Source organism: Petaurus breviceps, unplaced genomic scaffold (genome assembly GCF_028583685.1).
Source record: "Petaurus breviceps papuanus isolate PSGF00001 unplaced genomic scaffold, PetGlider_PUasm1.0 90845, whole genome shotgun sequence".
Classification (NCBI taxonomy): Eukaryota; Metazoa; Chordata; class Mammalia; order Diprotodontia; family Petauridae; genus Petaurus; species Petaurus breviceps.
This window is the reverse complement of record NW_027187359.1, coordinates 1921202-1933513: the sequence shown is the minus strand read 5'-3', so window position 1 is coordinate 1933513 and position 12312 is coordinate 1921202. Positions and strand designations below refer to the sequence as shown.

Here is a 12312-nt window from a genome sequence, read left to right as displayed (position 1 = left end):
TAAATGATTTTGCCCTTCCCACTTCCCACTACCCTAGATCCTATTCAGGGGAAATCAGAAGATTCCAGCCTAAGCGAACTGGTGCTAAGATGGTACTGCCCTCACCCTTCTCTGACAAAAAAGCTCAACCTCAACCTTCCTGCCAGCTTATCTGTATAGATAGGATCTCCTTTTCCTGGTCCCATCCTGGCTATGAGGAACCCCAAAATCCCCTTTTTTACTTTAACTCTTCATCTTAAAGACTTGCACATTGCCATTTTAGGGTCTTTCCTGCCTTTGTACTAAACCTACAACTGCACCCCATTTAGAGTGTGAATTCTTTGAGAGGACTATCTTCTTTTTCTGTTTGTATCTTGAATGCTTGGCACATAAAATTTTTTCCTTCATTCACCAATTGTATGGGGAAGAACTTTGAGAAGGTTAAAATGTTGCAAAAAGAAAGAATAGATAAGAAAAAGCTAAGTTATTGCCATTTTAGCAAATCCTCCTTGCCTACTACCATTATTATACTAAGCCTCCTTCATCTTCTGATTTTCCATTGGTTTTTTCCCTGCTTTCTATATTAAATGTATATTTCTTCTGACCTTCAAAGCATTGGACTGTTCTTAACCTATTTTTTCCCTCTCCATTCTATGACCTCTTTTCTTTGCACTCCAGAAACTTTGTTGATCAATTTCATTTTTTTTCTTTCATTCTATTCTTGTGTTTTCCCACAGTGACCCTTAGAGCTGGAATTCATTTGACAAATTGATACTAATTACTTTCAACCCATTTTAAAATTTTTTCCAAAAACATTCTTTCAAGGATTTTTTCCATTTTCAGAGACATTGGCCCTAGAAGACTTGTATATGGTACCCTTTTCTTTCCACTGAGACCTAATATGCAAGCATAGTAAAGGACCCCTGGTGATTATATACCTGGCAGAAGTTAAAGTACTGATAGTGGATGCTGTGGGAGAATATAGTTGTATATTTGTTCAGTAACAGTAAACAGCTGTTCACATATTGCCTTGCTTGTGTACCCAGGAAGTCCAGTGAGAGTGTCAGGGCCACTGAGTCTGGAGAGTTATCTTTGCTATGTTGTAATCTTGGGTATTCACTAATGTTTTCTTCTCCATAATCATCTTGCCATTGTGTCTAATTTAGACCATAAACCCATGATGCTGGTATTATGTTTATTTCTTTATAGTATTTAGGATAGCATTATACTAATTTTTAAATAACTTTACAACCAGTATTTAAATATTGTCTGGTTCCTTGCTGGGCTTTTATACTGATACTTGGTTTTAGTTTCAGATTTCCTGTGCAGTTTAAAAAGTGTCTTCTCTGCATTATTCCTCTCTCACCTCAAATTGAGTTAATTTTAAGCTTTCTTTGTAAGCATATTTTCCGTATCATCATCATCATAATGAGCTCTTTGATACCAGACTGTCACTGATATAATTGCTAAGAAGAAATAGAAGTTCTTTGAGGTTTGGTAGAGATTTAAAATTTGGCAGTAGCGACAAAGTTTTCTAACACAGGCACTGACTTTCCTTCTCTTATTGAGCTGAGAATTTTGTAAGAAAATAAATAGTAAACATTTTATTGGTAGGGCCATTTTGTTTAATTAAGCAGACTCTATTCTTAAGTCTTCGTGGGAATTGAAAAGGATTAAGCAGTACTTTTGACTATAGTTGCTGCTTATATTGTAAAACAAGAAGGTGTTATATTCATATTAATTCCCTCAGACATTTCCCTCTGTCTCTGTGTTGTTTTTGGAGACAAGTGATGGATTATCAGAAAAGAAACTAGCCACAAAGAGTAAATTTCTAATCATAAATTAAATCTAACTTGATCATTCCCTTCTGAGTTTTAAAATACCTTTTGTATCTTTTTTTCTGACTCTAAAAATGGTAGACAGTCAAACTTGATCCTTATTTTCCTTTCCTGTCTGTATGGATAAGTTGGCATTTCAAATTTTTTGTTCTTCCCCAGGAGACAGGAGCAGTTCCAGAAAAACCCCGACAGTTACAATGGTGCAGTACGTGAGAACTACACTTGGTCTCAAGACTACAGTGACCTGGAGGTTAAGGTGCCAGTGCCCAAGCATGTCCTGAAAGGGAAGCAGGTAATAAGTGTTAGAGGTTCTAGTAACAGATGGATCTTGTATTTGCCATCCCCTCATTTACCATAATTCTATACAAGAGACAACTTGTTACTTCAAGGGTGATATATAACCTTACCTTTATCAAAGGCAGCACTTTAAATTTTGCAGAAGTTAGGCTGAGCATGATATGAGACACAATACATCTTTTGTATTCACTTAGTGAAGACGTGATCCTTTGATGGTCTGCTAAGAAAAGAGTCTGTTACTGGTAAACATCCTAGGGTGAAATTGTTTTAGAAGTAAGTAGACTGTGGAACTTTAATGATCCATTACTTTATTTTTCCACTTAATTTTTTTTTCCTACCCAAGAATATATTTTATCTCTTTCACTGTGTTTCCTTGCTATTACTTATAGAACTTTGCCCCTTTTGAATAACATTATTGCCGATTGTTAATACTTCCTTGAAATCATTTTGTCTTCTGTAGAAGACAAAATATTTAAATGTTTTCTCCAAATTTAATTTAATATGTTTATCCCTTTTTTCATATATTGTCAACATATTACATGTATATTATAAATGTATTAAGTAAGCTATACTTAGCATTTACATAAATTTTTATCCCTTCAGAGAAAAACTTGGTTCATTCTGTAATTTGTAGGTATATATCTCTATTCCTCACATCTTTCCTGATTTCACTCACATTTTCACATGCATTCCATATCTTACTGGCACCTTAAACTGAAAATATATAAAGCAAACTCATTCTCTTCCCTGTCCTCTCAATCCTACTCCTGTCCCAGTTTGCCTATATCTTTCTAGTGATATCACCTTTCTTTGGTCTTGCATGCCTTTAATCTTGAAATAATCTTTGACTCCTCCATTATCCACACATCTTGTCAGTTGCCAGTTCCTTGAAATTGTATCGGCCAATGATTTTTCCAAGGATCTACTCAGTCTAGTAGATAATGTCTGAATAAATCATTGTTCTTCGGTCTTACTCTGTGTGATATAGATAACTTGCAGTTAAATACATTATCATTGCTATTTCTAGCTGTTGCTGCTTAAATAGCCTCATTGACTTGATTAGAACTAGTCATAGCATTCTGACCTGATGTCTGTCTTCCAGATTCCATCCAGAGTTGTAGTATTTCGTTTGAAATTTTGATTGTACCCATTTCCTCCTCCCTCCCCCCATAGACTACATACAAACTTTTATCATTTTCTTGTTCTTTGGCTAGTGTCATTAAAGAGATCAGAGTCAGTTCAACAAACATTAAGATTCTTTTTTGTTTTTTTTTCTGTTCTTTTTTATTCAACATAATACAAAGTTTTTTCTTTAAAAACATTTTATTAGGTGCTGTTTTCTTTTTAATGTCACTGTTACTTCCTATCCCTATTAGAACCCTCAGAGTTGTAGTATTTGCTTTTGTCAAACAAAACTAATCAATACATATGGACATGCCTGAAAATGTGTGTCCCATTCTATACCTCTTCTAGTCCACAACTTTTCTTCCAAGAATCAAGAGCATATTTTACCTCTAGTCTTCTGAACTTATGATTGGTTGTTAGAATAGTCAGAGTTCTTAAGTCTTTTAACATAGTTTTTTCTTCACTGTATTAAGTGTAGAAAAACATTACCCTTAACCTATCCATCCCCCTCTAACCCACCTACACCATGACATAATATAGACTTAATGTGGTAGAGTAGAAACACCATTGGATTTGGACTTATAGTCAGGAAAACCTGAGTTCAGATCCTGGCTTTGATACTTACTAGCTCTGTGATGATAAACAAGTAACAACATTTTTGAGCCTCAGTTTCCTCATCTATAAGATGGAAATAACAATACCTGTTTTATAGTGCTATTGTGAGGACCAAATAAGATAATGAGTGTAAAATGCTTTGCAGCCTTTAAAACGATGTAAATATCAATTTTACTGTTAAGGGGAGTATAGCATGAATATGTACAAATGGATTTGCTATTTGGGAATTCTTGTACCATGATGCAGATCTACAACCTATTCTTCACATTCTTTCTGCTAAAAGTTCACCACATGGAGTCTACCTATTATGATAAAGACTTTTCTCACTTTTTCCTAACAACAGCTTTATATTGCAGACTGCTCGAGCCCAACCAGGCTCCTTTCCATTGGTCTCTGTGGGAAATTTAGTTATTTGGTAGCAGGTCTTCCTGCCAAACAGTTCCTCCAGTAAAAAGTTTGTACTGAGAAGATGACCTTTGTTGCTATGGGAAGCTTGGGGATCAGTAAAAGTATGATTTCCTGAAAGCTGTCTGACTTACTCTTCTGCTTTTTAACTCTGGGTCCAGCTCCTTGTCTATCTTTGCTGTCTGTCTCAGACATGTTATTGGACAAACTTTATTGATTGTTTTAATGTATGTTGAAATCTGGATAAGAGGCATTCTTAATCCTTTTGATCTTTCCCATGAGGATGGACATGCTAAACTCCTTGGCATGATTACAGATCTCTCCAGGAGCTTGTCTTGGGGTTTGATCCAAACAAAATATCATCTGTAAACAGGAGCATCTGGAGGATCTCAGCATTCACTGGGAATCCTTTTTAACCTAGACTCTGTGCTGGATCTCCTCCTTTAGAGTGGCACATACTTTGTGACTATGTATACCCCATGAGATACATATAATCCATAAAACAAGAATAACATGCAAAATAATTTTAATAAAAAATACTTAAGTGCATAAGAGAGATACAAAGTTGTATATAAGGGCCAGGGAGAAGCCATACTGATACCAAGTAAGGGCATCAGAGAAGGCTTTTTGAAGGAGGTTGCAGCATTTGAATTGGGCTTTAAAGGATGGGTAAGATTTCAGGTGACAGAGGTAGAACATGGAGGAGGAACATTGCAAGCATAGTGACCATCATGAGCAAAGATATGGAGATGGGAAAGCCTATACTGGTATGGGTAATATTGTAGGTTGTACAGTTTGGCTGGAGTATGTACGAAAAAAGAATATGAAATGATGCTAAAGATGGAAGAATTTGCCAGATTGTGGAGGGTCTTAAACTTCAGATTGAGTTTAAATTTTGGCGGCCTTTGAAGGGTTTTGAGGAAAGGACTGACATGTCCGAATCTTGAATTAATGTGGCAGGTGTGTGAAGAACAGATGAGAAGGGAAAAAGTAAGTCTTTTTAGAAAGTAAGATAGTTAAAATAGTCTAGGTGACTGGTAATGAAGTGATGATGATGGTGGCGTAATTAGAGAAGAAGGGATAAGTTAAAGAAAATATTATTAAAATAGACTGAGCAGTTTAAAGTTGAGATGTTGGGCTTCCCAGGGAAGAAGATTCTTTATCCAAGTGTCTTAATATATCAGGAATGATAGAGAAGCTCAGCACTTGAAGAGATAAGCCATGTAGAGATTGATTTTGGTGTTTTGTTGTAGGCCAAGGCATGCCAAGAAACACTGGGTTTTGTGGTCACTTCAGAAAGGGGGGAAACACTAATTTTGAGAACTTGTTGAAACCTAGTAGATTATTTAAGATGAACATGATATGGATCAAGTATCAAGCACATGGTTTTGCTTAACAACTGTCCTTAAATACTAGTTAAGAGCTCAGAGTCTTTTTCATTGATTTGAGTGAGTATCCTTTTTAGGTATCATAAGCAAGTTTTAAGATTGAGATCAACTTATACCTTCTTTTTCCTCTTGTTCATAAGTTTATTGTTGAAAATATTTTTTTCCGGTATATATTCTTATTTGAAACATTGTTCACACAATTTTGGCTTATAGGGCAGTGTCTTTCCCATACGTTGTTTCCTCCCCCCACCCCTACCAACCCCAGGAATCATCTCTATTGCTACTTTGTTGGCTTTGACTCGATTTTGAAATCCTACATTCATATACATCACTACCTTTCCTAAGGAAGTACAGCTTGGCTTTTCCTCTAAGAATAGCCCTGTATTTATGGCTCCTATCATGAGATCTTTCACATAAGCAATTAATTTATCTAATATTTCAATAGAATACAAGCTACTGGAAGGCAGCTAGTATTTTCTTTGTTTCCTTAGAACTTTGCATTTGGTTGATGTTTAATAAATGTTTATTGAGTGGAAAACTATTTCATTGATATTGGTGCCTTAAAGGTGAAAAGTTTTATGTCCCATCTTTTGAGCAGTTTGATTTTTTTTCTCTTCTCTACTTTGTATTCTTCTGTTATGCTAGTAATAGCTGATGTTATTAGTTTATAGTTTACAAATGAATTTATATAACCTGATAATATATTTTTTGCTTTTCCAAAGAATATACTCAAATGAGCTCATTAAAAAGAGGATATAGAGGCATTAGATAGGTGGTGTCTTACGCATTTAGTAGGCACTTAATAATGTTCACTTGAGTTGAAGTGAATTGCCCATAGTCATTCAGCTAGTTTTTGTTTTGTTTTTGCTACTATAGACATCATTCTTTGAGTCCCTGTCTCAATTTTTTTTTAATTAAAACATTTTTTTTTTTTTTTGCTTTTTGGAGGGCAATGGGGGTTAACTTGCCCAAGGTCACACATCTAGTAAGTGTTAAGTGTCTGAGGCCAAATTTGAACTCAGGTCCTTCTGACTCCAGGGCAGGTGCTCTATTCACTGTACCACCTAGTCACTCCCCCCTCCCCCCCCCCTCAGAAGTCTTAAGTAAGTTTTTCTTATGTTTTGGGTTTTTCCAGCTTGTATTATTTTTTTCTTCTTGAGTTATTGCCTTCTATCTGGATTGACTTATTCTCAGTTCTTTTCTGAAGTTAACAGTTACTTGTCAGTCACAGTTAATTTCAAATAAATCATGTGAGAGACACTTCTGAGAAATAATTGTAGCAACTTGATAAAAATTTTGTCCTGTTCTAGGTTATAGGGAGAGTGTTCTGGGAGAATGATGGGGAGGCATGACAAGCTTTTTCTGGACTGGATCCTTAGAATAAAATTTTAAAACACTTGAGTCCAATTCTGCCCCTGACTTACCACTTTTCTTCATCTTTCTTCTTACTGATTTATTTCCCTTTCTCTAGAACAGTTAGGGAAGAGAATATATTTGCATCTCATTGTGTCATGAGGATGAATAAAAGAATCTGGGAGACTGAAAAAAAAAGTGTTCATATTTCAGATTAAGAACTTTTGATAGTTGCACTGATAAACCTTAAGAAATAGTCCCCTTTTGGTGGCCAGGTAGCACAACAAGTAAGAGCACCAGCCTCAGTGTTGGGATGACCTGGGGGATCGAATCCGGGCTCAGACACTTAGCATCCACCCAGAAACAGCTGGCCATGTAACCTTGAGCAAGTTATTTAACCCCAATTGCTTAAAAAAAAAAAAGAAATAATCCCCTTTCAAAATGAATATTTAAAAATTTCACAGTTGAAATTTTGGATACTTCCAGTCTCCTCTTAGGTTTTTATTTTGATGAATTTCCAGTTGGGAAAGTAATAATGTCCACTTTCTTATATTTATCAAGTTTCTGTTTTGTTTCCTCATTATTGCCTTGGACTGTATATTATGAACTTTTAGTATATCTACAAGGTTGTTAATGCCACTTTTGGAGCCAACTAGGACAGACGGTCTGACAGTTGACAAGCGTTTGAGTATCTCCTGGGTAGAAAATGTTTGGCCTTATTATAACACTTGCTTAAAACTTTGCCAATGCCTTTCATGTGACAGTGTGGTGTGTCAGGGTCAGCTGGTGAGCTAACTTCATCTTGAATATCCTCACTTTTCTGAACACTAGCAGACGATAGCCTCCTTTGCCTGATTAGGTGTTCTCTGCTCTCCAGTAAGACTTCTTGGCAACATAATTTGGAATCACCAAGACAGTATGTCATAGGTTGATATATGTCATAGGGTATGGTTCTCTCTAAAACTTTGCTGTCGCTTAGCTGTCTTATAAGGTCATTGACCCATCATATTAAAGGATGGGATAGTGAACCTTGTGAATGAAATGACAGTATTGAGATCTTGCCACTGAATCTGCTATTAGTGCAGCTGCCATTTGTGCTAAGGAAGCACTCATGTGCACGGGTGCACACACACTAGCAAGATATTTGTTCATATCTTAGAAATTGTTCAGAAGAAAAATTAGACATCTTATGGTAAATGTCAGCAATGAAGTTTCCATTAGAGAGACATCTACAATGGAGGTCACATATAAGTACACTAAGGCAGATTCTTATCTTTTCCTCATTTGTACTCATTATGAAAATTAACAGATTTCATTAAAATGTATCTTTTGTAAAACTGAATTGTTTGGTCCCTTGCTCTTTGAGAAGTTACTTCTGTCTATCAATACCACTATACCATTTTGGCAATTTTGGCTAACTCCTATTGGTAGACTTTTCCAGTCTTACATTTGCTCCCATCCACATACTTTAGCCATAGGGGCCTTCTTGTTGTTCCTTGAACATGACACTATATCTCATAATTCGATGCCTTTTCACTAGATGTTCCCTCCGCCTGAAATACTTTCTTTCCCTGTTTCTTCCTCCTGACTTACCTAGCTTCTTTTAAGACTTGATTCAAATACTATCTTTTACAAGAAGGCTTCTTTCCTCTCCCCTTCTCTCTCCTTATTGTCCTGATCTGTATTTTGCCACTGGATGCAGATGGCTCCAGAGGAGAAAGTGAGGCTGGTGACTTTGCACAGCCCTCCCTCACTTAAATCCAATTCACTTGCTAGTCATGGCATCACCTTCCTGATGGACAAACAACAATGTGTGAGTAGTACAAACTGTCCCACTAGGGATCCAACTGGCCAATTCCAATTGGATAAAACAGCTCTTTCTTTCCTTCTTCCCCTCTTCTCTTTTCCTCTCCTCCCAGTCTGAATCCTATGTGACCATTGTCTGGTCTTCCTCTCCCAGATTGCTTTTTTTTTTTTTTGACTGGGTAGAAGGAGCCATTCTTTGCCTCATTTCTTACCTATCCTTAATCATTGAATGGGCATTGCCTCAAACTGAGACCTTCGAAAGACCTTAGCTTAAAAAACAAGGTCTCGCTCTGTATCTGGGGCCATCTCCAGTCATCCTGATCTGTATCTTGCCACTGGACCCAGATGCCTTCAGAGGAGAAAGTGAGGTTGGTGACTTTGTACAGCCCTCATTCACTTAAATCCAATTCACTTGCAAATCACATCATCACCTTCCCAGTGTAATGGTCCTCTTCTAGAGGATGGAGGACAAACAATAACTACAACTCTCACATAAATTAGAGCCCTACATTCACAACTATTGCCTTCCTTCTAAGATTACTTCCCATTGGCACTACATATGTCTTATTTGTACTTAGTTGTTTGTATATTATCTCCCTGATTAGAATGTGAGGTCTTTGAGGGCAAGGACTCAAATACTTAATTTATCTCAAATACTTAATACAGTTCCTGGCACAAAGTAAGAATTTAATAAATAATTTGTTGACTGAAAAAGAAGGGACAAGATTTGGCAACTGTTTGAATGTGTGGGATAAGTGAAAGTGGGGATCCAAGGATGACACTGAGGTTGTAAACCTGAGTGATTGGAAGGATAGTAGTTCCCTTGACAGTCAAGTCACTAATCCTCTTTGGATCTCAGTTTTCTCATTTGTAAATTGAGGACATTGGATTAGATAATTCTAAGGTCCTTTCCATCTCTAAATCCTGTATTCTTATGTTACAGAACTCAATATAATTTTGTTAAAATGTTTGCTACCTAGTAATGGGGAAAGGCAGAATAAATTAATACTTGTTCATTTATATCAGGCTTTTATAGCACATAATTGTTAATGTTCTATGTGATATAGTTTAACTTGAAGGATATACAAACCTATGTACACATCTATAATGGAGTTCAACTGTTATCACTTGGCTGGTTTTTTTTCTCTTTCAGTAAAAGATTTGGTTTCATATTTGTGTCCTGAACTAAACCTAGCTTTTGTACATCAAAATGCATTATTTCATTAAAATAAAATATTAAGGAAAATTGTCTGATTTTTCCATTGCTTTGTCAAATAGATATGTTTCAGCAAAGTTGGTTGTGAGACAGAATAGAGTGAATTCTATTTATCCATTCAATTTCACTACAAAATTAAAGGTGTATTACTATATATAATTTTCTTTTTTTTTTTTTAATAGCAGTTGGGGTTAAGTAACTTGCCCAAGGTTACATGGCCAGTTATTTTGTGTGGGTGTTAAGTTATCTGAGGCTGGAACTGATTCCGGGTCCCCCTGACTCCAGGGCCAGCACTCTTACTTACTGCTCCACCTAGCTGCCCCTTACTGTATATAATTTTCCCTCAAGAATTTATGTTAGAAAAATTTGGTGGCAAATGGGTTGAATATGACCAGCTCATGGCATACTGAGTATTGAAGCATCCCAACATTCTGTATCTGCCAAAGCTCTGCTTTTTACTTTCCACTTCACATTTTATTTTGTAGGAATACTTTATAGATCTCACCATTCCAAGGAAAGCTATTTTTCTTTATCTTGGAAAGTTATTTATTGTAGAATAAACAACTACCAGGTCTTAGTTCCCCTCCTCCTTTTGTCTGACTGTCTATCATATTTAATGGAGTTGGGCTATAATATCATGCTTTGTCAGCAAGTGTCTGGAGATAACTTAATTTTGAAGTTTTAGTTTCTGTAAAAATGAAGGAGCACCATACTTCACTAGTTCTATACATTTGAAATACTATATATAGTATTTATGTGCAACAAATGATAACTATTTTTAACTTTTGAGTGTAAATTTTTGCTAGATGTAGTCTTGATAAATTTATACTAATCATCCCTAATGTAATATCTGGATTTACATTCTGTTCTCTATCTCTTGCAAATAAGTGTTCTACTCCCCATCTTATGGATTTAGTCCTTATCTCACAAGACCCTCTTCCCTTACTTCCATGATATGACTCTGTTATTTCCTTTTCTTATGTTTTCAGGTGTCTGTGGATCTCAGCAGTAGTTCTATCCGTGTGGCAATACTAGAAGGGAGTGGGGAACGTGTTCTCATGGAAGGAAAATTCACCCATAAAATCAACACTGAAAGTTCTTTATGGAGCCTTGAACCAGGGAAATGTGTATTGGTAAGGATAATTCAGTCTTTTGATATTTTGTTATTTTGCTTATAGAGGTATTGCTAATACCTCTTTGATATTCATGAAGTTGTTGTTGTTGTTTTAGTAAATCTTTATTTGAGTAAATTTATCTTTGGGGACTTTGGTCAATTCACCAGTACATTTAGTTTCTGCAGACAATGAAGGTGGATGATGAACTGGGCCCATAATTGAATAGGAGGAAGAGAAGGGGCAGAGTTGGGTTTCATTTCAGTTTATAACCTTTTGAAATAAAAAAGTCTTACTCTACTTAAGTAGTAAAATTTACAATTCCAGTTGGAACATAGAGTGCACATAAAATTTCAGTAAAAAATAATTGGGGGGGCGTTGCTTTTACCAATCTCTTAATTCTTTTTTTCATAAGTTTCTTTTATCACTCTCATTTCTTTTCCCAATTTTCCCTTTACTACTCTTATTTGATTTTTTTTAATCATTTTTTTTTTCTGCTCCTTAGGTCTTCCCAGTGATTTTTATTGGGCGGGTATCCAATTTTCATTTTTCTTTGAGATATTGCTTGTAGCTGTTTTCACATCATTGTCTTCTAAGCTTGTGTCTTGATCTTTGTCACCATAGTAACTTTTTATGGCTATCTTTTTTTGTTGTTTGCTCATTTTTTCCAGCTGATTTCTTTTACTTTGTTAAAATTGGGCCTTTCTCATCTGAGGATGTGTGTGTGGGGGAGGTACAGTCTCAATTTTCAGGGGTTTTTTGTGCTACTGTTTTCAGAGCTAGTTCTCAGGGTTTGTAATATTTTGGTGCTTCTAAGGGGCTATGATGAAGGGAGAGATGTAGTGCCTGCACTCTGGTCCTTACCCACTGTTGCCAATGGGTTCATTTGAAAATCTGCAAGATAGAAGAATAGTGTAGGAATAAGCAGAACACAAGTTTAAGTTGGGAAAAACCCTTAATACTGCAGTGAGAGGCCACACAAGATTTGTTTCTCAGAATGTTTGTGATGGCTTGTGACTTATAATGCATATACACCTCAATCATCATTTTCAAACAGCCTAACATTTGTACTACAAATATTTAGAACATCTTAGTCTTGTGATTAATGATGAATTATAACAGGGTAACAGAGGGGAGTGAGGAAGCTACTGTGTTGCAGTGTATAGAACACACAAGGT

The 12312-nt window shown here is 36.0% G+C and overlaps 1 protein-coding gene across 1 annotated transcript in view; it reads left to right on the top strand.

Moving 5' to 3' along the window:
• The window catches only part of NUDCD3 (NudC domain containing 3), a 129920-nt gene that overhangs the window by 81942 nt on the left and 35666 nt on the right, over positions 1–12312 (top strand). The window contains exons 3-4 of the mRNA XM_069071871.1: positions 1977–2109; positions 11012–11155. Of these exons, the coding sequence (XP_068927972.1) occupies positions 1977–2109; positions 11012–11155 (277 nt within the window). The remainder of the gene's footprint in view (positions 1–1976; positions 2110–11011; positions 11156–12312) is intronic.